Source organism: Thunnus albacares, chromosome 23, assembly GCF_914725855.1.
Source record: "Thunnus albacares chromosome 23, fThuAlb1.1, whole genome shotgun sequence".
NCBI classification, from domain to species: domain Eukaryota; kingdom Metazoa; phylum Chordata; class Actinopteri; order Scombriformes; family Scombridae; genus Thunnus; species Thunnus albacares.
This window is the reverse complement of record NC_058128.1, coordinates 12,204,476-12,232,325: the sequence shown is the minus strand read 5'-3', so window position 1 is coordinate 12,232,325 and position 27,850 is coordinate 12,204,476. Positions and strand designations below refer to the sequence as shown.

General features: G+C 39.9%; 1 protein-coding gene and 1 long non-coding RNA gene across 3 annotated transcripts in view; one reads left to right on the top strand and one right to left on the bottom strand.

Moving 5' to 3' along the window:
* cacna1c (calcium channel, voltage-dependent, L type, alpha 1C subunit) overlaps positions 1–27,850 on the top strand; it is a 150,782-nt gene that overhangs the window by 55,260 nt on the left and 67,672 nt on the right. For both annotated transcript variants that reach the window (XM_044342945.1, XM_044342944.1), the window contains exons 3-7: positions 15,458–15,597; positions 20,468–20,607; positions 22,306–22,458; positions 23,626–23,825; positions 26,536–26,639. In XM_044342945.1, coding sequence (XP_044198880.1) covers positions 15,458–15,597; positions 20,468–20,607; positions 22,306–22,458; positions 23,626–23,825; positions 26,536–26,639 — 737 coding nt within the window. The remainder of the gene's footprint in view (positions 1–15,457; positions 15,598–20,467; positions 20,608–22,305; positions 22,459–23,625; positions 23,826–26,535; positions 26,640–27,850) is intronic.
* Positions 6,871–8,779, bottom strand: LOC122974934. Its single transcript, XR_006400495.1, has 3 exons — positions 8,573–8,779; positions 7,776–7,834; positions 6,871–7,483 (listed from the first exon to the last, which is right to left on the bottom strand). It is a non-coding gene; the product is annotated as an uncharacterized LOC122974934 (long non-coding RNA).

Sequence of the window (27,850 nt, the reverse complement as noted above, 5' to 3'; positions counted from 1 at the left end):
TTCCTGCTTGCAAATAACATTTAGTTTATTACAGCAGATGTGAAATAAGCAAGAAAAAGCATACTAAACTAAAGTAATAGTAATAGTAATCATAATAGTCAAAGAAAGCTACAAAAAATATAGAAGTAATGATAAAATAAATAAATAAATATAAGTAAATTATGAAAAAATTCTTAGATATTTAAAGCTGTACTAATCAATATTTCTATGTTAACAATAGATCAAATGTGTAACATGAAAGCAGTCACTCGTAGTGACAAACAGAGAATTATCACTCAACTCTGCAGTTCCCCTCAGCTTCACAGAGGTTTTTAGCTTCATGGTTTTACAGCTTGCAACATCCCTTTTTTTGAACATAGTGGGACATTTAGTTGCTAAGGAGAAAGGAGTTGGTGGAGACCAAAAACAGAGCATAAAAAAAGACTGAATATAAATTTTGAATTGATAATATATTATGTAATGTTGCCCCCAAGAGGCCAGAAAATCAATTAATGCTGCTTTCTGGTTAACAAATTCAAGAGGGACACCTGTTAGAGGCCCATTTGTTTTTACAAAACATATATTACATACTATTGCACATGTGTACCACTAATGATAATCTACAACTGGTATCCTGATATTTCGAAAAACAGTTGAGTAATATCTTTTTCTACAGTCGATATAGTAGAAAACTGTTTTAAAAGTACATATTTTGCTTTTGCAATGTTATTAGACCTAAAAACAAATCTAACAAATCAGAGACATAGTTGAGTTTAGCTTATAAATACACATTTTAGTACACATAATGAGCCTGTAATGAAAGCATGTGCTGTTTACTCTGGGGAATTGTTATTGATTCCAGATGCCATTAGAAATAATGGGCGTATCAGTTACAGTGCTCTTAAAGCTATGGATTCACACCTTAATATCATTCTCTGTTTCCCTCTGATGTCAGTGTTTTCCTATTGTATCTCTGTTTCTCCATTTTCACTGTGTTGTGCTCTGGTCTCGCTCTACTGGACATTAACCAGGGGAGGAATGATGGAGCAATTCTCAACACACAAGCAAACACGCACACACACACACACACGCACACACATTCATTCACAGACAGGGCTTTTCCAGCGCTCTGCAGGGAGATAGAGTGGTGTGTTTGGTTCTGATAGGAGCAATACAAGCAATTCAACATGGGGAGAGAGCAAGAGAGAGAGAGAGAGTGAGAGAGACTAAGGATTTTCTTTCATTTGTCTTCTTCGAGACACTCACTCCCCCCAAGATTTTGGATATTGAAATCTCAAAAAAACAGCATGACATGGAAGTAATTCTGTTTCACACGTAGTAAATCAATATTTCCTGGTGATTCTAGGGAAAATCAGTGCTGTCGTGTTTCTAATCGTTTACCAATGCCAAAGCTGCTGAAAACAAGTATTAGAGGTACAGTGCAGTAAACTGACAGCAAATATTGAAGTAAAAACATAATATCTATTGATATGCATATTTTTTTTCCCTTCCAAGCGTGTACATCAGGTTGCATTTCAAAATAAGCAATCGATGCTACTTCTGTTTATAACGTTTTACCTGTTGTTTAAAGCTTCATAGAACTACATTTCCCGCACTTCCATGGCTATCAACTCTGAGGAGACCATATGTCAACACAGTGGGATTCACACACATGCACGTCTATGCACACACACACACACACACTCACACTCATACAGTGTTTGATCTCAGTAGGTAAAGAGCTGGGAGGCAAAACTCCTCTCAGACACATACAGCACATACCCCACATTGTCACCGTGCTTGTGTGTATATATTTGTCTGTGCTCCCATGTCGCCGTCTTTGCGACTACTGGTTAAAATCATGTTAATGAAATCACTTTAAAACAATGACTTTGTAGTAGAAGTGTCATATTTAAGGTTGTTGTGTGTATTTCTGTTCATGTTCGTTCATAAGTGGCTTCAATATTTTGTGTCGTTCTTTGTCCTTGATGTTTTGCTCACAAGTTTGCAAGCGTCTTTGTGTGCAAGCCTGCATGTGTGTACTGTACATATCATCGAGTAATATCATGCTGCCCTTTAGCTAAAAAAACACTTTCTGAGGATTTTTTCAGACAGTGTTTCTATTCCTCATAATCCAGGTCTGATGCAAGAAAAATAATCTGAAATGACACATTTTATAGCCACTACAGCTTCATGTCCCTGAGAGCTCTGATTGGGAAAAAAAAAAGTCACTGATTGGTCATTCAGGGCACATTTAGGCTGCTACTGATGTCACTAGCTCAATGACACCGGTGCAGCTTTCTTTCATTATTTGTCTCGGTGATCGCTCTGTTGCTTCAACCCGTCCTTTCATCCCACTCTTTCTGTATCTTTCTGGTATGCAGACAGGATAATTGATTGGGAACACAGAGAACAGAGAAACAGACAGTGAGGGACATGGAGGGCCAGAAGGACAAAAACAAATGGACAAAAAAGGAGAAGGAAGTCCGAGAGAAAGACAGCGAGGAGAGAGGTGGAGATGGACAGAAAAGGGGAAGTAAGGAGAGGGAGAGGAGGAGGTAGTGGATGAAAGAATGTGCTAACAAGCACAGTGTTACGGGAAGAGGGTTGGGATGACTAAGAGAGAGAATGATATCAATTCTGTTCCCTAAAAATAAGTAAATAAGTAATTTTTAGGAGACGGGGTTGTCAACAGCAGAATAACAGTCATAAATGTATGATAGGGCTGCAACAAAAGATTCTCTTATTTTTTAAAATTAATTTATAGATTATTTCTTTGATTAATTGATTGCTTAGCCTATAAAAAATCAGAGAGTAAGAGCAAGTGCCTACATCAAGTTTCCAGACCCAAGAATATCATCTTCCAACAATGTAGAAGATCCTTCAAATTTTTGCATTATAGAAGTTGATGCCTAGTTGATGCCACTTGCAATGCAACACACAATGACGTCAAATCCAGAGTGACAGAACAGTGCATCGGAGTGGCTGAGAGTCCATGCTGCTGTTAGCAGAGCAGTATGGAGGACAACACAGAGAACAACAGTCCGTGCACAGACACTGAAATAATGCTGGCACTTTTTAGGGACGATGGGTCGCCAATTCTCATGCTTCTGCGTTCAGAAAGCCGTGCCAGCGTACACAGTCGCTGACACCTACGTCATTACCACAGCAACCCATGCAGATAGGTTGGTGATGTCTGGACACAAATAACTGTGTGGACAGTCTGTCTGAAAGACCTGATTTGAGAAACTAATCTGATTTGTCTGCAGTCTGAACAAAGCCACAATGGTCATCTCTTTGAGCTGCATCAGTGTCCTGGTGCCTCTTCTCTCTTGTCTCCATGCTCTATTCTTTCCTTGTACTCTGTCTCCCCTGCTTCATCTCCTTCCAAATAATAACAACTTTGTTTTTATGTGTTATTGTTTTAGCCAGTGGTCCATGTTGGCCTTCAAGTTCATATCATTGAAACCTATGCTGGCGACAGATGCTGCACCAGCAGAGGGTCTCGTACCCTTGTAGAGAGAGGGATAGAGACTACGCCAGGGCGGGAGTCGGTTTGTCTGATGCGGCACTTCTGGCCAGTTGTTCAGCATTCTGCGTCGGCGCAAACGTTGGCTGAACATTATTAGACGTCACTGTAAATGTGTGCAGGAATTTCCCACATTATAAGTTCTACATTTGCGGGAATCAGTGAATCGATGCACCTGCAATATGCACTGAAATTCAGGCCCTGGTGCTGCACTCTTGTTCCTGTGGATGACTGAATAAATGCAGACGATGTGACGTCACATCAAACTGTAGCTATAATTGTAAGACATTTGTAAACAACTCATGAATATTCAAGTTTTTAATATACTAGTGTGTTCTTGTCATTGTATACCACCTTTCAGTCTCTCACTTCCTTATAAGTCACAACAGCTCGATCAACCCAAGAGGCATATTAGATGACTCACACGCACGCACACACACACACACACACACAGGCTCCGTACCATGAGTCATGCAGTAAGTTACAGAGTATAGTAATCTATCTTGTCCTGTCAGTTTAGCAAGCAGCTACTCTGATCTTGATGCACTACAGTGATCTGTGTGTTTGTGTGTCACTTCACTTTGTCTTCATTTGTACCTCCACCTGTGTGCAAATGTGTGTGTGTGAGTGAGTGTTTATGTGCGAGAGCGCGCGCATATAGATGAATGCATGACTGTCACAGTGTGTACACGTGTGAGTGTGTGTGGGGTGGCCATGCAGCATCTGTCTCCCTGCACGGTGAGGCGGGAGAAGTCGTGATAAGTCAGCACACACACACACACACACACACACACACACACGAATGCTGAACTGAGGAAGTAGCATTTTACACTGGAGAGGGAGGAAAAAAAGAAAGAGAGTGTGTTGTTAGCTGGAGGGATGGAGTGAAAGTAAAGGAAGTAAAGGAACGGTATTTCTCTACCCCTTCACCTTGGGTTTTTCATTTTCCTTCTCTTTATATACAGTATCTTGCGCTCTCCTTCTTGTCTCTCAAGGGTACCAGTTACAGTGCCCTCCCCTCAGACACCAACACACACACACACACACACACACACACATACACACTCTGGCTGTCTATATGAGATGATTTATGCTCCTGTGTTCTTTTATTTTTAGACCAATTACTCTGTTTCTCTCTCTCTCTCTCCTTCTCCTCTGTCTATATATTTGTTGCTCTGTCTTTCAATTCCCTCTTCTCTCTATTCCGCCATCCCTCTCTAAATATTGTCTCCTGTTTTCTACACCCCTGTCTGTATTTGCAGACTTTTTTAAATGTTTGTTTTACCTGCAATATGGTTTTCTTCCCACAGTCCAAACACATGCAGGTCATGTTGATTTTAACCTGGCTCTACGGATGTGAGACTGGATTTGTTTGTGCAATAGGCCAATGATTGGACCGGTAAACTATGCAGGGTATTTTGCAGTCTTTCTGCACCGGGATAGGCTCCGTGCCTCATAACACAGAACAAGAAAAGCACACGAAGAAAGTGAATGAATGAATTATTAATTTAGACAAATAAAAGCTTGACGGTAACCCACTTAGTGCCTGTTTGCTCAAAGACAGCAGACAGAGAGGTTGAACCTGAAGGGGGACAGATTGTATGTTTCTGTGTCTATGCATGAGTGTGAAAATGAAGTTAGAAAGAAATAACATGATATTTTCTGCGTGTGACAAAGCCAAATTGAGATTAGAGGTCTGTGTGTGTGTGTGTGTAGATAGGTAGTATAGTTAACATGTGACAGGTGCTGAAAGTTTTGTCTCCACACAATTAGACATCTCTCTTGTTTTCTCCTTGTCTTCGGGCCCTGGAACACCAAGCCTGAAAAGTTTTTTGAGGATGACACCACAGGATGACATCATGTCTCCTCTTGCTTTAAAGTTGCTGACCACCAACATGCAGGGTTTTTTTTTTTTTGGCACTTGCATGACAGGAAATAGCTCGTCAGTTGTCTCTATTTGTACGAAAGGTAATGATGGGCCCGCAGATTTGTCTGTATCACAAATACAGTCCTACATAAATTGTTTTCCTTCATGCTTGCTTTCTGTCTTGCTGTCTCTGTTGGTCTGCTAGTGCTGGTGCCTGTTGCCTGGAAACTGAGTTTGTGTCTCTCTGTAAACTTTGATATTCAGAAGGCTGTAGGAACCCAAAGACAAACAGAAGAAGAAAAATGTGTTTAATAAGGCGGTGTCCACATTAATGCAGATAGAAGGTTTACTTTGAGAATATGTTCAGTCTAAACTAGCATTTGCAAGTTCATCAGCCACGTTATTGTTAAACGCATGCACAATAAGACACATAAGACATGGATGTGTTTGGTGCACAAGCATATGCTACGGCTGTATGTGTGCACGAATCCAAAATCCACTGGTTTAAGGTGATCTATCCTCTTTTCAAGGGTCAGGGGTTGCTGATGACCATAATACAATCTGTCTGTGCCTTTCCTCCACATACACACACACACATACACATACGCACACACGCACACACACACACAAGTGTAATCTCACCAACATAATCCTTGTCCAGAGGCCCACAGATTGGAGCTTAGGTCTGTTAATGAGACCCATGTTGAACGTGCGCTGCTGGCATGTTAACAGCATGTTTTCTCATGTGTTGGGATTTGTTGCATTTCAGCAACATGATTCTCAGGTGGTGTGACAAAAGAAAGGCTATGTCTAAAGGGGAAATCCTAGAGAATCCTTTTTGTGTGTGTGTGTGTGTGTGTGTTACAGTAGCTTAGTGCTCTTTCCTGAGGTGGTTCTGCACTTTGCTTTTCAGAGATCACTTGTCTGTCTCTCACAGTGTCGCCAGTGGGGATGTCAGGTTGGATTCTTAGGATGGTTATTCCTGTTTAAATTAAATAATGTGTTCTGCCATTCTGTTGAAATACACACTGGCTGAAGGCTGAATTTCTTCTATGTGTAGTTTCATAGTGTGAAGTATAGACCATACAGTACATTCAGACACAAATTCAATACACACATTCACACCTGGGGTCATCCCACTTAAACTACATTTGCTGGGAGCTCCATAAACTGGGTGGACTTTTGGTAGAACCACTGTTTTATAACTCCCTGGCCATAATGTAAGTAGATATAATCTTTACCCTTATCATTTTTCATGAGTTGAACTTGTTTATTCAAGTAGCGATCTGTCTGAAGTACTAAGACATTGAGCTAAGTGTTTCACTGTTGTAGATTTCACATTAAAGACGGTTTGACACTATTAATCTGCAGCTGTTTTCTTGAGCACTGTCACATTTGATCATAGGTCTTTGTTGAGCTCCATGCTGTACCAATTACAATAACAGAAAAAAATACAGACCAATTTATGCTCACTGACCCAAAACATAACACAAGATTCAAGTTTCATTAACACTTCTATTAAACAGTGATGAGAAAATTACATATAAGCCGTGCTCATGTTGAGTCATTCACACCTTTGCACAGTTTACTGTATGTTGTTTGTTCTTAAGTGTGTAAAAAAAGCTTTTTTAACCCATCTCCTTCCAATCATACTTCTATCTTATGACTGAAATAGTGTTCTATGTTGTTGTAGACAGCAATGGAAGCTGTTGTAGACATAATGCCTGTGCGGAGTGACATTTAAGTTTCATATTCGTTTCATAAAGTTTTGAAAGTTGAATACTATCAACTGGTGGCAAGTGGTAAGAAAGTATATGATAAGGATCACTGGAACAGACGTGCACATACAAACCTACACAATCAAACACATTGGTATACTTGTGCACACATACAGACACACAATAGATGTCTGGATGCTGACAGAAGAGCAGTAATTAGGACTATGTGCTGTGGATATTCTTGGTACAATACTGATCAGTGTCATCTGTGTGTGTATGTGTGTGTGAGAGAGAAAGAGAGTCTGCTGCTGCCGCTGCTGCTGGTGGTGCTGCTGCAGCCCACAGTTTCCATGGTAACGTCGGAACCCATCTTGGTCTCTATGGTAACTTCTGGTTGGCACCCACAGAGAAAGAGGGAGGGAGAGAGATGAGGGGAAGAAAGAGAGAGGAGGTGAGGACAGAACAGAGGAATGACAGAGAGACAAAAAAAAGAGAGAGACAAAAAGAATAAATTGGGAGAAAATGAGTTAGATGTTGGCGAGACGAAGAAGAAGGAGTTTAAAGTAAAGTCCTCATAACTTAACTGAGTCTCAAAGTAAAAGTTGTCAGTGGATCTAACAGATCTGCCAGACAATATTCTGTTTTTGTCTGAGTCTCTAGTCTTGTTGAGTTAGAGCCTCACATGAGCTGGTGGCTGGTTTCAGGTTGGCAAGATGTGGTTGGTGGTTCAAATCCCAGGTGCTGTTGAGATAAAGAGAGAGGAGAGAGTGTGATGGACTTACATATGACTTATATACAGCACCTATCTTACATATATAACGATAATGCCAGTTTATTCAGCTTGGGTCTTGTTTTTGTAGCTGTGTTTATTAGCTGTGATAACAGTGCTGAGATCAGGGAAACACGGTGACATCGCTTCAACAGAGTGTAACAACACAAGTGGTCAGACAATCAGACATGTGGTGACAAAGCAGCTTAGCTAGATTATCTGTACTTAATTAGGAGGTAAAGCTGAAAGTGAGTCCTCATGAAATGTTTATAATCTCCACTGTCTGACTGCTTGTGTTTCTTGCACCGGTGGGCTTCTTTCTGGCAACATTACCACGTTCCCAGATCTCAGCAATTATTTTGGGTTATTACTGGTAGGGATATGTACAAAAGTAAGACTTACGTGGTAATCAAGCTGATTGTTCCTTTAATTGTATGTCTGTTTATGTGTGTGTGTGATTTTCTCACTCTATTTATCCTACAGTTTACAGCACTACATTGGTGTTTCTTCATCCTCAACCGAACTTGCATCATTAACCTGCTAATAGGATGCACACTAGCAATGCGCACAACTCCAGACCCTTGCACTGAGTTTCACTGCTGTTTCTGTCACGAATGAGTATACAGGGCAGACCGGTGGAGGACTCAAATGCAGACACCACAGACAGGAATGAATGAATGAATGAAATCGGCTTTAAAAGTCAGGCTTACAAGAAGGCAGTTTAAATCAGGCAAACAAATCCAAAAGGGGAAAAGGAAGATCAAAAAACAGGCTGAAGGTCTAAACCACAGGAACAGACAGAATAAAGTTGACTAGAACATAAACGTCCAAGGAAGCAACAACGACGAACTGGCAGCCAACAAAGGAAATGTACAAGTAATGAGTGTCTGATGAGGGAATGAGTTGCAGATGAGGAATGGGCGGAGTAGGCCAGGTAACTGCAGGACTGATGACAAGTGGGAACAGGTGTGTAGATGGGGAAAGGAGGAAAAGTTCGAGGGCATCTGGTGGACAGCTTGAGGATGGCAGGTCTGGGGAGTCGGAGGAAAGCACATGACCTGGGAGAAGTGAGACAGAGAGCAATGCAGGGGGCTGGAGATGAGAGAGTGTGGCTGCAGAGAGGTACCGAGGAGCAGATTGTAACAGTTTCTGCATCTTAATAAATCCTTACAGGATGTTGGCAGTGCAAACTTTGAACAAAAATGTTTCCTGTATAAGCAGCAGAAAAAAGTTGACATGGCGACATCAGATTTGTATCATGACAAGTTAAAAACAACACTAGAGTTGGATTTTAAGATTAAGTATAATATTAAATTACAAACTGAATGAACCAGATATTTATGCACTTATGATTTTACATGCGTTCTCCTTGTGTGTTGAGTGTTTTTTCCTGACTGCGAATGTTTGAATAAGAAAGCAATTTTGAAATCAAAATTTAATCTTGGTGGCAGTTCTCTTCTGCACTTTCATGGTTGAGTAGCTGGTACAGTCTGTTCAAGGCGTTCTCCTCTTCTTCTAGATCTATAAAGAACTGCATTAAAGACACACACACGCACACACACATGCACACACACACACACACACACACACACACACATGCACACTAGACCATGATGTATCTGCGTGTTCTTTCAGAAAAAAAAAAAAAAAAGAAAAAACAGCATTACAGCTAATCCTGTCTTGCAGCACACACACACACATACACAGAAGGTCATGGCAAATGGAAACATTGTCCCCTGTATGGTAGAATGTCGATACTATAATCTGATTGGCCTAGTTGATGGATAGGCGGTTTGGTTGACCTATCACAGTTAACTGAATTATTGCTCCCACATACTCACCTTTCTGTCATTCTGTCTGCCTTCTTTTCTCTCTCACTCTGTCTCTTTAGTCTGTCTCTCTTTCTCTCCCTCTCTCTCTCTTTCATCCATCCATCCTCCTCTTCTCTCTCTGTCTCTCATCTTTTCCCTCTCATTTCTTCCTAGTCACTAACCAGATTAGTTTAGCCTCTTATGGATTTTGCCCTTTATGGGTCTGTATGAACGGAAGGAAAGGAGGCAGAGAGAAGTGTGTCTGTGTTTGTGTGTGTGTGTGTGTGTGTGTGTGTGTGTGTGTGTCAGCAGGCTGAGCTGTTCCTACCAGATGTTTTTCTCTGTTTTATTTTTCTGAGCGCCACACTGTCTGCCTGTCACCAGCAGATACACAGCCCGGGTATGTGTGTATCTGTGTGTATGTGAAAGAGAGTGATGGAGGGCTTTTGTGTATTTGAGAGGAGGATATGTGTGTATTTGTGTGTGTGTGCGTGCATGCGTGTGCGCGCGCGTGTGTGTGTATGAGATTAATTACTTCCGCATAGACTACTAATACTCACTGTGCGTCGGAGGGTCTGCAGTACGATTGAAGAATATAAAAACAATCAATTCTCGAAGGCTCTGAAACTGACACACACACACAGATAGAAAAGGAAGACAGGTCTTTAATGTGAAAATCTTGATCTTTATCTTTAAGCTGGATACTTTTGTGCCAATAAAGCACACTGGATGACTTGAATTGAAATGAGAGGAGGTTAGTTAGAGAGACAGGAAGAGGAAACAGAACAGGTTTTCGACAGCTTCCTGAGCAACCCGTTCAGGTGCAGAATCCCTGGCCTGAAAAATCAACTTGCCTTTCAAGTTGTCTGGCTCACAAACTGTGCAAATCCTCCGTATTATGATTCATGTCACTATGATTCTAATTCAATATGCTTTATTGGCATGGATGTAACTTAGAGATGATTTTGCCAAAGCAAGTAATAATGAGATTATAAAAGAAAAAGAAAAAGGTACAATTCATAAAATCAAGAAAATGTGGTGATGGTTGTGGTGGTGTGTGTCAGTGTGTGTGTGTGTGTGTGTGTATTGGTACCAGGACAGTAGAGGGTCTGGGTGGTTGTGTATTTAGCTCTTACATTAGACCCTCCATCACTCAGTGAGTATCGGTATCAGTATCAGTTGTTCTAAGAGCAAGGAATTATTCAAAATGATCAAATAATTAAAGTCTTTACAGAATTATAATTATAAGATTATATATAGCACCATATAAATAACCAGGTTATAAAAGCAAATTGTAATCATTAAATTATTTACAAATCAAACAATGTATATTAGTCAGGGTTTAATCAACCAGATAAATTATAGATCTACCAACTAGGTTGACTGTTGTCTACAAAAAAGAATAAATGATTAAAAATTAAACTATTAAAAAGAGGTCAATACTGAATTGTGTTTCTCAGGTTCCATTGACATGAGGTCAGGTCATGACATGAGGTGACATGTCCAAAGCACCAAAGCTGGTAGCCAAATGCTGGTAAAATATGTAAGTGGCTGGTAGATTTGCTTCATTCACCAAATAAACAATAGTAATCTATGGGGTGGCTGGTAAAACATTCACTAGCCATTTGGCTGGTGGACAAAAAACTTAGGCTAATTTTGAACGCTGCTGCAATCATCTCACATTTGGGTATTTCCCCAAGTAAATATGGGAGTTTCTCTATTTCTGTTATGGTTTCAAATTAAGGGTTTATTTTTATTATATTGGGAAAATGTTAATTTCTCAGAGCCTGCTATTTTGGGTATGAGGTGAGAAAGTGTAGTTCGGACTCTACCTCTTGTCTATTAAACTGGGAGCAGAGTCTCTCCTCCTCTGGCAGCCAGCTCTGCTTCTCTATAGCTAGGCTGTGCTCGCTGAGTCTGTACATAGTCAAGACTTTTCTTAATTTAGGATTTTTTTATAGTGATATAGTTTTCTTTTTGTTGGTTGATTTTGTGTGATTGGGATGGTGTTGTGGTCCTGAGGCTTGTTAGGTTGTCTGGACCGAGCCTCGGGACCAGCTGGCTGAGAGGATTTTTCTCTGGCTTTAGCTCTTGGCAGATTAGGGCTGTGTGATGGTATGTCTGGGGGTCACTAGTTTTTAGGTGATTGTAAAATTTAATTGCTCTTTTTTGCATTTTAAGTATAAGGGGGTATTGGCCGATTTCTGCTCTACAGAACTCCGTGTGGAGAGATTCTATGATGGTTTCGTCCCATTTGTCATATTCATTATTTAATTTTGGTCCCCAAATTTTACTGCCATAACTGTCAGGGCCTAGACCTGACAGAATTTATTTATTTAGGAGGTTGAGGTGCTGCTCTAGACCTTTTGTCGGTGACAGCAACACCAAGTCATCTGCATATAGGAGACCCTTAATCACTGCATCATTCAGGGTGAGGTCAGGTGCAGTGGATTGATCTAATTGACATGCAAATTCATTAATGTATAAATTGGATTGGACTAAGATTGCACCCCTGCTTCACCCCGCAACCCTGGGAAAAGAAGGCTGTTTGTTTTTGCGTACATAGATTTAATTACATCATATGTTTTCTCCCCAGTGACACTGTTAAGTAGTCTATAGAAAAGGCCCTAATGCCAGATGGAATCGGAGGCCTTCGTGAAATTAGCAAAACATGCATCAGCATCATGCATCAGCGTTTCCTTTCTTTTTGTCTAAGTCTTGTTCTATTAGGGTGTGGAGGGTAAAGATATGATCTGTTGTGTGAAAATTGGGTAAAAATCCAATTTGGCATTTATTCAACATATTTTGGTTATTGATAAAAACTGATAAGTCTTTTTATTCATTATATTGCAAAAGGTTTTTCCCAGGTTACTATTTACACAGATTCCATGGTAATTATTTGGGTTATATTTACCTCAATTTTTATAAATTGGTGTTATTAAACCTTTATTCCAAATGTCAGGAAAAGTGCCAACGGCTAGAATTATATTAAAAGTTTGAGTATACCCAATTTGAATTTATGGTCAGAATATTTGATCATGATGGCCTTTTTTCAGGAATTGGATGCTTTCCATCAGTTCTTGCTCTGTTATTGTCTTTAATTATGAATTCTAATGTTTTCCACTTGGTGTGTATTTTTTTTGTCAATGTTCTTTATAACACTGTCAGGCCTCTTGAATATTTCTAAGTGTGGGAAAAAAAACATTTCCAAATTGTAGTTTGTATGATAATCACGTCATTAAGAACAAAAAAAATCAAAGCATGAGTCTTTTATAAATATCTAGCAGTTGTAATCTGATGTCAGTTGTGATTTATGAGTCATTTTTGTTGTAGTGATGCTGACAGGTACAATTATACTGTAGCGCTCTGAAAATCCAACTTAAATAAACACTTCCTAACCCTTCTTTAAAATCATGTTCTCAGCATTTACAGATACTGACCGTCAGTGGAACCACAGAAGTTGTGGCTTTATGGATGACTGATTCCCATGGCCCTGGATATGTGTGCATGTGTGTGTGTGTGTGTGTGTGTGTGTGTGCATAACTGGCCTAATGGTAGCATGACACAGCCCGTCTCCATGCTGAGAGATTTGTTTGTTTAGCTGGACCTGCTGTAGACTCACATCAACAAAAAGATCTCAACACAGCCACTGTATGCATGAGCCTATCCAACTCTGTCATGGGCTTTTAACATTAACAACACTTTTCACTGGCTGTTAAAGACAGATCATTTGAGTAAAACAAATTAAGAGAAATTTAAACCCATGTTAAATATTCAGCACCTTAAAAATATAGGCTCTCTATACCAAGTAATGATGCTTTAGATTGTTTGAATATACAGTAAAGAATGTTGTGTTGGTATTGGCTAGCCTTTGTGGACAAGTTGATTGTAGATTTTAGTTTTTATATTAATTTGCTGGTAACTTTTTTATTGTAGTCGAGTGTCTGCTCATGTCTTAAAATTGTGACGATGTTGCAGCAATTTCCTTTATCCGAGACGAATTTCTCCTGAGGGAGACAATAAAAGTGACCTTGACCCTGACCTTATAGCAGCTGACAATGGCCTTACTCTACAAAATTCTAAAATTAGCAATATTGAATGAATTATATATAAATAAATAAACAATTATATCAGTAAGGATAGCAAAATATATAAGTGAAACAATAAAAGTACACAGCATGATTTTGTTCTTTTTAATATTGTCACTTTTAGATTAAAATGTCCTTTTTTCAAAAGTTTGATTTTATTAAATAGCAGCATTTTTGGCACTAAAGCCTTTATTTTATGATGTCACGTCTCATTCCGTCTTTGGACTCCATCCATAAAATTAATTTTAAAAAAAATGCTAAGGTAATTTTTACTAAGCCAACTTAACCTTTGTTATAAATACAAGCTCTAGATTTAAAGTCAAGTGAAAACTCAAGGTACGAGGTATGAATCTAACAAATAGGCTAGTAGGTTGATATTCTCCTGTAAATATCCTTTACATTTTCCATTATGACATTAAGTTTCCTACCACCTAAACTGCATCTGTTCTGATACCATCACTTCTCTATCTGCTTTTGAAGCTATTTTGGTAAACTTGGACACATGCAGATGCTCCAGCCTACAGCTTCAGGTTCAGCAGATTCTTCCCAGGGATGAGGCTGGACTCTGGTGAGACCTGGCTGGCCTTCTGTCCCAAACCTCTGGCCCTCTGTGTGTGTGTGTGTGTCTCCAAGGGAAAACAGTGGGAACAGGAGGAGGAGCAGGGACTCCATGGATGGATAGATTGATGGATGGAGCTAAATATATTTCATGTTTAAAAAAATTTTAGTACTATTAAGGGAGAGAGAGGACTGAAACTATGCTCTGTTTTGTTTACATGGGAGCATAATAGTTTAACACTATCGCCTTGATCTCATTCCATTTCAAACTTCACATAAAATTTGAAAGAAGAAATGGCAAATTATTAGGTGTACAAAAATTTGTTTTGAATTTACGATGGTCAGAAAATTGTGTAATCCTACTCTCTCTCTCTCAAAGCCATTTCAGGACATTTCCCAGGACCCCATTAGGCCGGGGGTCATCACTATGACAACAATCTCTGAGGAACTCTGTAGTAGAAGAGTTGCGTGTGTGTGTGTGTGTGTATGTGCATTTGTGTACAAATGCACACACGCATGCATTCCTCTCTTCAGACAGTAGCCTCTTCGGACAGGAAGAGAGCGATTTGATAAAATAATCAAAATGCTATGATTGTGTATACGATGACAAGTTAGACAAATACACGTTCACACATAAATAATCACACGCACGCACGCACACACACACACACACACACACACACACACACCAGAAGCCACATAAACAGTAACAGAACATCTTGTTCTGGCTCAGAAACACAGAGGGGTAAGCAGCCAGCACTGTTAGTCACATATACAAGGTCTTCAGTGTTAATATGGACATAGATAAATAATTTGATTGTGAATGAATGTGTGTTTACTTTATTACTTTGGTACGAACAGGTGCTCTTATGAAAGGAAATTATACTGCAAGCATTTTCATTTAAGAATTGTGAATGAATGTTTGGTGTTTTCTAATTTGATTAGCGTCTCAACATATCGTGTTGCGTTGCGTAACAGTATTCGCTCACAACTTACTTTGCTTATCTCTAACTTAGCCACAACAGGCCTCTCTATAATATCCTCTCCCTTTAATCTACCTGGCTGAATCTCTCTATCTTGCTACAGTAGTGTTGCTCAGACAAATAAATGGACCTGTCTTGTGTTTGTGTCTCTACAGGAGCGTGTGGAGTATTTGTTCCTCATCATTTTCACGGTGGAGGCGTTCCTGAAGGTGATAGCCTACGGCCTGCTCTTCCACCCAAACGCCTACCTAAGGAACGGCTGGAATCTGCTCGACTTCATCATCGTAGTCGTAGGGTGAGTGGACAGAGACACGCAGAAATGATGAAAGCCGTGACATGTTTTTTAATGGTTCTATGTTGAGGAAATCTATGTTGTCTCACAGAGGGAATGACAAAGATGGCAAGTTCTTGAATACTGGATGTTTTTTTTAAACTGCTAACTAACACGTTCTTTAGACAGCAGCATATCATTGGCAAATTAATCACAGTACCTTGCTGTCAACAAATGAAACGACAGCCAAGACAATTGGCAGCCTCTGTCTAATGCCAGAGGTACTCTTAGTGCTAGCATCCTTCAAAATTAAGATCACATTTCCCATTAACACCTTTACTGTCTGTAGCAAAGACAGAGAAGCTCCTGCACCTGCTCTTGTCTTTGATGCAATTTCGTCACTTAAGCTTAATTGAAGACGATAACATGATCAAAGTTCCTTTTTTTTCTACCTTAATCTGACATCGCAAGAAACTTGATGTAAATTGCAACGTAGAGGCTGAAAGAGACTCGACATGATCACGTTTGTTTTCAGGAAAAACACTCTCAACAAGTCAGATGCTATTTTATTATTAGCATGCCTGTAATTGTTAATATTAAAATGCTACACTGAACAGCTTTTAAAAGAAGAACCGTATAAAAATTTCATGTTGAATTAGTTTTAAAGCCACAGTAAACTTTGGCCTACAGTGTATTGGTGGAGCCTAAACTGATTAGCTTGTTAGATGTTGATAGCAAAGCTCTGCTCTGTTTTCCTTTATCTGCAACTCAGCAACATAGCCCATCTGCTAAACCCTGTGTGCCTGTGTGTGTGTGTGCACGCGTTCATGCCTGCCAGCTGCGCTCTGTGTACAGTGTTGGGTAAGGGTAATGGCACAGTAGCCAGTGGACCTGACAGTTACGTTAATGCCATAAAAATGGTCTAATTGACCGTGAGCGTGTGTGTGTGTGTAAGTGTGTGTGTGGGTGTGTGAGAGAGAGAGAGAGAGAGAGACAGCAAAAAAAAGCACCCCTCTGCCTGAAGGAAGGCTCTGTAAATGCATCAACGCACATACACACACACACTCAGTGAGTCTTCATCGCCAGTCAAGTGTTCACTCACATTAGCCACCACTAACTGAACATGGTTGGCTTCACCCCATGGACACACACAAACTCACACACACACACACCCCATCAGCTGGCATCATGGTGCCAGTGCCCCTGGCATAAACACAACCTTTACCACTCTTACTGTATGCTGTTATCTACCCTCTCTGTCTGCCTCTCTCTATCTTTTTCTGTCTCTATTTGAATGAGCTATCTTATTGTAACACAGCGTAATATAATGTGCGATCATAATGTATTGATATCATGAGGACTTCGTCTTTGCCCTTGCACCCCTGCCAGACAGAAGTCAGAAGATCTGACATTGGCAGGATTCAGTGTTTTGCTCAAGGGTGTTTCAGAAGGGGAGAGACTGAACCTGAACAGCCTCCCTAGACTCTTCCAGAGTTTTAAAATGTTTATTTGTTATAATACGAACCCCTTTTTCTTTTTCACATGGCCAAAATAAGCGGAATTATTTTTCTAAAGGCAAGTTGTCTCATGAAAAGCATGGAAATGGAGATAGTTCTCGCCATAAAAATGTTAGCATGGTTCATTTGTTCAAAGGCCTTGAAACAACCCACCCACAAGACGTTTCTGGATTGCTTCAATTGGCTTGATCTTGTTTTGTCATTTTGATATGATGTCTACTTGTGGAAATGACTCAAAACGGAAAAAATGTGAAAAAATTTGTTAGTAAACCCATGAAACACAAATACACACACTCTCCTTCCATTTCACACACTTGGAGAGGACACACAGATCCAGGAAATGTTCAGCTGTGACAGCACTGCCTCGCTGCGTGTGCATGAATGAGTGCTTGTCTTTGTGTGTGTGTGTGTGTGTGTGTGTGTGTGTCCAACTGCCAGCCTGCCTGCGCCTCTGTGTCTACATACAAATGTAGACGTAGACATATGTGTGTGTGCGTATAGATGAGAAGTGACAGAGTTCACTCCCTCTGGAATGTTCACCATATGGGTGAAAGAGCTTGTACCTGGTGCTGAGCAGCCTCGGAGGCACACGCAAACACATGCGCACACACTTGTAGACTCGCACGTACACACGGATGCTAGAGCCCATACTACTGCTGACACATACCTAAGAGTTTATTAGTGAAGGGTCAGTGAGCTAACAGGCAGTGTGTGTGCCTGTGTGCGTGTGTACGTGTGCACGTACTGTATGTACAAATCATATAGAAACTATAGACTTCTATTTTCAGTTCTCTTGACCCTCACATTAATTAATATCCTCTTCTTTTTCATGTTTTTTCATCTCTCTCTCCTCCTGTTTTGCACATTTATGATGCAGTGCTGCTTCGTTGAACAGTAGTGACTGTCAACGTAGCTGTAAGATCAAAAACAACCTTCAAGAAAACACTTACGTATTGCAAATTAACACCAAACAGTTTAACTGATTAGTCAATGAACATACATTTTACTGAGAGCAATTTTTATATTCAATTAATCATTTCAAACCATTTATTAAGCAAAAATGTCAAACTTTAAAATTTCTCAAATTTGAGAATTTGTTTATGTGTTTAAGCTTTGGATTGCTGGTCAGATCACGTCAGGTCACTTCAGCTTGTGATTGGCTTTTCACAACTTCATAACATTTCATTGATTAAACAATTAATAACTTATTTTTTTTAAAAACTATAGATTAATTGGGTTACAAAATGAGTTTCAGGCCCATTGCGAATTCATAATAATTCAAAGATGAAGTCTTTTTTTTTTCAGTAGTGTTGTGGTGTTGACATTTTGACTGCTACAAAACCACACAACATCTGTTATCTTTATGAATGTACACAGCCTCTACTATCTTTAGCTGTGGATGTACACAAGCCATTATGTAGTGCTACACTCAAAGGCTCTAATTATCATCATAACACCCCGCCACGGCAAAAAACACGCCGGGCGAAATGCTGTTGGTGCAAAAACTGTGGATCCTTGACGTGCTTTTCATACTCTTTTTCAAAGGCGTGCTTCCTACCGAGAGAGAGAGAGAGAGAGAGAGAGAGAGAGAGAGAGAGAGAGAAGGAGTGAATCAAATTGAGAGGGAGGTAGTGCGAAATAGAGAGAGAGCGAGAGGGAGAGAGAGGGCGATATGTTTTGAGAGGTCTTTTCAAGTGGCCATTTCATCTGTGCTAATTGATAATTCTCCATGACTAACGTGCCGCTGACTGGCCTTTGAGCTGCACTAGCTGGAAAATGGTATTGTATGGAGATTTCTAAAGGATCTCAGTGAGACAGAGAGAGGAGGGGGGGAGTGATAAGCTCAGCTGGACGTACTTAAAGTCAAGCTTGTGAGCTTGCACCCGAAGAAATGTCTGTAAATAATTTCATAGGGCTTAATAGCTAACAAACGGCAACAGCATAAAAACATATTCAGCCGTTTTATGGAAGATTATATTTGTATTATGATGTATTTATACTGTATGTACTTAGTCTATGTATGCTTTATGGCCAAAAGTGTGCGGACATCTCATTTCAAAACCATGGCCATTAATATGCCGCAACCTCCGCTGGAAACCTGGCGGCAGGGATTTGCTGATGTTGGGCAACAAGGCCTGGCTTGCAGCGTTCCATTTCATTCCAAGATCTTCAAACACCAAACTCAGAAAAAACATTTTTTTGTGGATCTGGCTTCTTGCTCAGGGGGACTGTCATGTAAAAACAGGAAAAGGAGGCACGCTGTTGTCTAAAACAGTGGTTCCCAACCTTAATGGCTATTGACCCCATAAAAAGAGGGAGTTTTCCTTCTCTGATTTATAAATCTTGATATTTAGAGAGAAAGTACAGTATTATGTAGCAGAAATATGTTTTTCTTTTTCTTCTCCTTTCCTTTTTCTGTTAATTTCATGACCCTTTCATGGCCCCTTTGGGGGGTCTCAACCCCCAGGTTTAGAAACACTGGTCTAAAATATTATTGCATGCTGTAGCATTGAGATTTCTCTTAATTGGAGCTAAGGGACCTAACCCAAACCACAAAAAAATACAAGAGCAGGGGTGTCTACATACTTTTGGCTCATGGTTTACATAAATTCAAGCTTGTGAGTGACCCAACAGAGACAACTGTAAAAATGTCATAGAGGATATTAGCTATCGAAAGGCAGCTTAAAAACATTTGTAACCCTTTTTGCAGAGGATTATATTTGCATTGTTATGTGTTTCTACGAACTTTGTCGAAGTACCAGATAGATTACAACAAAAGGACGACAATATATTTAATCACAGTGTTATGAGCACACACTCACACACCCACCCATAAATAGATTTTGTAGACACCTCCCTCCACTATAGACAGACATTGTTTTCTGTTGAGCTGACTGTCAAATCATTAAAGCCAAGTGTCTATGCCTATTTCCTTATCTGTGAAAGACAGAGGGAGAAGATGAAACACTTTCTATTGTTGTGTTGGAGAGCTAACTAATTAAGTTGCTTTATTTTCTACTGTTGAGATTTCTCCAAGAAACACTTCTGATTGTGAAACAGGACAGATGTCTTCACTATGCCCTCTGCTTCTGAAATTTTAGTCCCAAAGTAGGTTCATGTTTAAATCGACAACACTTGTATTGTTTTATAGATTACGATAAGGATGATGTAGATGGTTTAGTTCAGTATTGACAACAATGACAAAAGAGGAAATGGAAAACAAGGCCATAATGACAACTGTAGATATTCATAACTCAATATTATATTCCTGTATCTCTTTTATTCTTTCCATCTCTGTTAGATATTCTCTAGTGTGTGGAAACGGGGTGTCAATATGACAATGATGGTTATTGAAGTCATTACTTTCTGTCTTGCAGGTTATTCAGTGCGATCTTGGAGCAGGCCACCAAGGGTGACGGGGCCACTCCTATTGGAGGGAAGGCGGCAGGCTTCGATGTCAAGGCTCTGCGGGCATTCAGAGTACTCAGACCGCTTAGACTGGTCTCTGGAGTACCCAGTAAGTACTGAGAGCTGTGTAAAGAGAGACGAAAAGAGAGAATGAAGGAAAGAAAACAAGGAAAAAAAGAAAGCAATAAAGAAAGCTCTGGGGATCAGGTGTGAATGGTGATTGGTTGAGGTGGGGGAGAAATGAACCACAGATTGGAGCTGATATTGGTGCTTGCTCCCACACAAACCCGCACAATGACACACAAACGCGAACACACACACACACATACTCACAGACAGAGTCCTCTTGTCCTGTTGTCAGACACTCAGACAGTACGAGGAGCAGATGAATTGTCTGTCAGCCTGTCTGTGTAAGTGACTAGAGAAATCAATAATCCAACAGGGCAGAAGACAGGAGAGGATTGGATAATGTGGATGAAGACTGCGAGCGTGTGCACCTACCTGTGCGTGTGTGTGTGTTAGCGTGACAGGTATTGTGATCACAATGGCAGGCGAACGCACAGGATGCTGGTGCACATGCTACGCTCTGTTGTTTGGTTTAATCGCATGGGCGCGACAATGCACACTATTTAGATTGAACCTTGTCCAACATCATTCGACCGGGTGTTGAATTGGTGTCATGGCAACCGATCAGTAGCATGTTTGCTAGCTGGTTAGCACACCGACTGACAGATTTGTCTTTCCAAAGCTGTCTGCAAATGAACTTGTGTTTGTAATTATCCAGTTTTGTTGAAAGTGTAGCTGTTCCAGATGTTTATAGAAGCCATTTTTTCACAACTGATAAGAGTAACAAATATTGGGTTATGTAATTTAATCAACAAATATCAGAAAAAATGCAAGTATTCTTCAGTCATTAATGCCACCCGCTGTGTGTTGGAGTTACATTTACTCAACCAAATTATGTGTGAATAATTGCACAACAGTCTTCACTCAAATACAAATTAAAAACAATCAAATTGTGATCATCACTTGAGCTGGAGGAAATAGATCGCTTTTCTTTATTTACACAGAGCAAGGTAGTTCTTATGATCTATCTACAGTACAAATAACATCATGTCATTTTCCTTTAAAGGTTAAATATGCATATTTCACAGTCTGTAGTTACAGTAGTGTAGTTTTGCATAAATAAGTCTAACTCAGTGATTACAGCTTCAAAACAAAACATAAAATAAAATCAGTAAAGATTTGAGCTGAGCACTTTGTTTGAATATGAAATAAAGTGATTTGATATGTGCAGTATATGCACCCTGTATCTGAATACATTTTAATCAGATTAATTAGTTGATCATCCCAACAAAGGTAAACATCACCAAAACATTTTCACTTTTGCTGTCTGTCATTTTTATTAAAGCCTCCTCAGTAGAATGTATTTCAACCACAGTTATTGTCGATGATTAGTATGCTGTGTTTTGAGCCTTTGTCCATCAAAGCATTCAGAAAATGAACTAGAAAGTTCATCTGTGAACAAATTCTGTTTTGAAACTATTTCATTGAAGTCACTTCCTCCAAGTGGATGATCACATGCAGAAAGAATAATAAAGCTTCTGAACAAATATAATAGTCAGTTAATTTAAGTGCGTGCATGGTGATTAACTGCAACTATGCTGCTATATGATATATTACCCATGATATATACCCATTCATTAGAAATGCATAAAGCTTTTTTTTATTCTAAGTGATTAAAGATCATATTTTTTTAATATGTACAGTATGTATTCTCAGCAGTTCCTGTGTGTGTGTGCTGCAGGTTTACAGGTAGTGTTGAACTCCATAATCAAAGCCATGGTTCCTCTGCTCCATATCGCCCTGCTGGTCCTCTTCGTCATCATCATCTATGCCATCATCGGCCTGGAGCTCTTCATGGGCAAGATGCACAAGACCTGCGTTCACAGGGATATAGGTACACACATACACACACACACACACACACTGAGAGAGTGTGTGTGTTTCTAGACTGTTGTGCACTGATGTGAATACAAACATGCATGAGCAAACATATAAATCGCACTTCAATGCTCAGATAAGCATGTATTCACACACAGACACTCAGACTTGCTTCAATTTTAGAGATGGACACAAAAGTGAGTAGTATGCTGTACCACGCACACACCTTTTCATCTTAAATATCATCTGAACTGTCAACTCATTACCCTTATGTTTCTAAGGCTGAGTGGTGGGTACATAAATCTTTGACTGCAGTAAGACATCAGCCATCAGCCAACAAGGCAGAGAGGAAGTAGAGTGCATACCCTAAACAGTTTAAATGATCACCTCCATTAATAATTGAACCCATCATTTATGTTTCTGAGTATGAACGATTTTAACAATAATTGAAACAGCAGTCACCATAAATGATTGAGACAATTTTCAGTAAAGGCCCCCAGGTATAAATGGACTTGAGTGTTGTTATGGTGATGTTATAGGTCCCATGAGAGGCATTAGCTTTGCACGGGGTAAGTGCTGGTGTAATACTCTCTATTGTCCTATACATCACCCTGGAGAGCTTGTTTTGTATAATTACTGTAGCGCAGCACTTTTTCACTGATTTTTTATCGCTGCTCTGTTCAGTTATAGTTCAACACATGCTTTTTAACCTTTGCTCCTTTTGGATTGTATGTTTTTAGATGTAGTAAAAATGTGGGAGTTATTTTGTACCTCATCCTGGAGAAAAAGGCCTTTTCATTGTCTGCATAGACAATGTTAAATGACTCCTCTGGTGGAATGTTCAGCACAATAGTTTAGCAGCTGTGTTACAAGCTTGTGTACATAAAAATATAAAAAGATTTTTTGATGAGAGACATCCAATAACCAAGCTTGAAATTATTTTAAAAAACTAAAGAGTATGCTTTATAGAAACATTTATCAACTTATATTAATGAATATCACTTCTCCATAGTGGCTGAGGCACATACATTTTGTAGCATTTAGAGCCATCCACTGTGCCAAACTGAAGGAAACATGATTTCTCAGAAACAAAGCTTGGCCTCCCACTTTGGAACTCTGTTGGTCAAAGAGTCAGTTGTGTTTGGGTTAAAAGGATACAGTAAATCCTTCTCTTCTGTCATAGGTACCATTCCGGAGGAAAAGCCGGCACCGTGTGCACCCGACGGAGCTTACGGCCGACACTGTAAACAGAACGGAACAGAGTGCAAAGTGGGATGGGAGGGCCCAAACGACGGTATCACCAACTTTGACAACTTTGCCTTTGCCATGCTGACGGTGTTCCAGTGTATCACCATGGAGGGCTGGACGGATGTGCTGTACTGGGTGAGCCGGACACCAGTTTGTGTTTGTGTGTGGACAGTTTTTGTGTGTGTGTGTGTGTGTGTGTGTGTGTGTGTGCGTATACTATAGATACTATATGTATATTTGCAACATCAGTGCCACATGAGTGCTTTAAAAAACAATATAAAACAATAACACAAACAATTTTTACAGAAAGGCAGGTATGCACGTACAGGTTGTTCAAGAGATAGGCACACACACGCACACAGATTGTGGTGTGTGTGTGCGTGTATGTGTCTGTGTTAGCTCATATCTCAGGCTAAATCGATACAGACAATACACTGTGTAATTGAAGTTGCCGATTCATTTGGAACGTGAGTAGAATCCTAATGCTTGATTCAAGTATGAAATTAATACACACACACACACACTGCATATGTGCAGCCACATAAACACACAAATGCACCCCCCTCCCTTTCCTCAGTAAATGACCAGAAGCATGCAGCAGTCCTATCCAGCTAAATAAACCAACAGATTAGTGTGTGCTGTTGATCAATGTTGAGGAAGGTTCAATCAAACTCCCATATGTGCCTTCCAGAAAAAGCATTTGCTTTAGACCCTCGCAATGGAGGTGTGGCTTTACACCACAATTACAATATCACTGATGTCCAGGTAAAAAGGCATTGATTATAAGGAATGAAGAAAAATTACATTTTATATTATTGAAGCAATACACTGCTGTTTTAATAGCTAGCAACAGCCCAGAAGTCATGAAACACCATCTGTAATTACATTAACATGCACCAGTGTGTTTTCTCAAACATTAACCAGAGTTGTTGGCTTTGCTCAGCCAACTCAGACTGAGTCAGTTGTTACCCAGCAGGACTGTGGCACTTACTGAAACCTCCTTGATATGCCTGCACATTGTGGTCAGTCTCACCAGTGGAAAGCACTCATGTGGTACAGATAAGTACCAGTTTCTTGGGATTTTCAAAACATCACTTTTCAACTGAATTCCTGTAATAACAACGGTACAGTATGATGTAATTGTGCTGTTTTTCAGCAATCAGATTTCTCCACTTTGTACATCTCATTCATTACCGTTATATTTGAGTCACAGACCATCCGTTTCTCTGAAAGTTAAATCCCTGGTGATCCTTGGACAACACTTACTGCAGCTTTGGCACTTTTTCATATGGACAGAGCTGTCTTTGAAGATTATAAAAATACCTCCAAGCAGTTTCGGTTGTATAATGACAATGCATCAGGATATTTAAAGTAATGAATCAAGAGATAAGTAAATGTCTTATTGAATGAAAAAGTCAGAAAATTTACAGTCACACCGGTACAGAAATTAGTTGAAAGGATGATGTTTGAGCTGATGTAATGCCACTCTGTTTACAAATTTTAATGTTTCAATTAGTTTTTGCGTGTGCATGTGTGTGCAAGTGTGGGTTTGCGTGTTTGTCCGTGCGCATGTAGCAGAGACCGCACTAGCTCTGCACCCCCTCTGTTACTACCCTGTCTGCTGCAACCTCCTGTACACACACACACACACACAACACACACATCTGTTAAATCTCACAATTTGCTGATTATTAGGGCGTCGGTGTAGCCAGCACTCTTTATAATGAATGGGACCTATTTATCAGGAGTTATAAGTACAAATGATTATGGAAAAACATTTAGACAGCACCAAGCCTTTAAAAACATTTGCTCTCTATGGCTCATTAAGTTTGGGTCATGCATTTCCATAGTTTTCATTGTCTCACATTTTCAGGAATATAGATTAATGACATCCAACATCTGCTGCCGTCGTAGCAAACGGACCCTCTGCCTCTCCTCTCCTGCAGTGTCTCACTTTTTGTCTCCCGGTGTCCAGCAGTCTCTCTGTGGAAATTGGAAGTTTTTTGGACTTTAACATTAAGCTTATTTTTTTCAAGAACTGCATTTTAAAAGGCCATCAATTGAATTTGCACACACAGTAATAACATAATGTTTTCTTTTAGAGTATTCAACTGTTCAGACATCACCTTGTACACACCACCTCTCCATAACGATCTGTCTCTCTCTGTTTATGCGATCCTTAATACAATATCCAGATGACTGTGTAGCATATTTCCCTGCAACTAGAGATCCTGAAACAAATTATATTTATTGATTTCACTCGGATTTTTTAAGTGTCACGTGTTGTAAATTCTCTATAACCGGATATAATTGGTTTATATAAACAATTTTAGAGTCACAATGTTTTCCTGTAAAGGCCCATCCACCATGCCAAGAAAGGATTTAGAGGAGCTTCAGTGTTGTTTAGTGTTGTTCTTAATTGTGCATCGTCGTCAAGGACCTGCTCTCCAGCAAGCAGACAAAAGGCTTTATACTGTACACACACTCAGTCCCACAATACATTACCGCCACTCTCGCTTTGCCAAGTCTCTCTACTGCTCTTTTTAACATGCACTGCTATTTTCTTGTTTGCTTTCTTTCTTTCCCTCTCTAACACACTTCTCTGTCCTTGACCTTCACTGCTCCCCATCATTTACGCTTTCTCTATGTCAATCCTCTCGAACCACTCTACCTTCCTCCCGACGATCTGATGATCACTGTTCTCTTCCCTTTCGTCCTTCCACCTCGCTTATCTTTCACCTCCTTTATCTCTCCTCTCTTTTTTGCCCCACCGACTCTCTTCCCGTTAACCCCCCCCCCTTTTCTCCCCCTTCTCCCTCTCTCCTCTGTCTCTTCTCTCTCTCAGATGCAGGATGCTATGGGCTATGAGCTGCCATGGGTCTATTTTGTCTCTCTCGTCATCTTCGGCTCCTTTTTCGTTCTCAATCTCGTTCTGGGGGTGTTGAGCGGGTAAGAGGCTGTGCTGTTGTCATGTGTGTGTGTGTGTGTGTGTGTATTTGTGGATGTGTGCTGTCTGTAATGTAGCTGTACGTAGTGTTTTAAATGTGATAAATGACTGTGCAACAAGACTCCCATGACCAAACATTAAAAGTATGTTTATACTATAATTATACTTATGTATAATTGTTACTAGAATTTAGTTATCATTTCATTTGAGGACATTTACTACACACAGAAAGGGATACATAATACATACTTATAATACAAACAAATTGAACTATAAGCATCTACACACCACAGGTGGAATTTCAGAGCCAAAAACATTTTCCAACATAGCAGAAATAACCAGAAATTAACATCTGCATATGTACTTGTTTGCAGATTATCCCGGCGCAGTCAAGTGGTATACAGAATAAATTAAAATCAAATAAGAGCAGTGTGGTAACAGCAGTCTCGCCTTAGAAGTCTAGCGATAAAAGGGATTCCAGATGTCCTGTAGAGGCTATAAGTCCTCTACAGGGGAGAAAAGATGAACTGACGATCACTGAAGTGAGCAAAATCTCCCGCTCTCTCTCCTTTCTGTTCCACTCAGTCAATCCTTTGTCACAAGCTTGAGAAAAAAACACACACACACGTACAGAAAAAGCAGTGATAGACCCCATGTCTCTCTGTTATTTTTATGTCAGTTGACCACAAGGGGCCACATACCGTCACAACCTGTCTATGATGGGCAGGTGGACACACAAAAGAACTCTTTTATAACTAGCACAGGTTTAATAACGTACACAAGCAACTTAATTACACAAAATGAGGAGCATGCAAACATTATTTTTCTTTTCTTATTCTCTTTTTTTTGTCTTACTGTTTTACTTACTTACTTTGTCTTACTGTCAGGGACGTTTTTGGTTTACATACATGTTTGTCTCATGCGCATATGAGCATGATCGTCATATATTGTCTGTTCATGTGCATACAGCGAGTTAATATTTGTTTAGTGGCACGCGCTGCCAATTGCCTGCAGTGTGTGTGTGTGTGTGTGTGTGTGTGTGTGTGTGTGTGTGCTTGTTTTGTTTCAATAAATGCTGCTCCAGCTGGGTGCTATTTTACCCCGCTCAGCCAAGTCACGCTGTTTTAGTACAAGCACCACCCGGCCTGTAGGGACACACTGGGGTATAAATAATTCAACCCCTCAGGTTAGCTGTAGAGGTGGAGCACTAAAA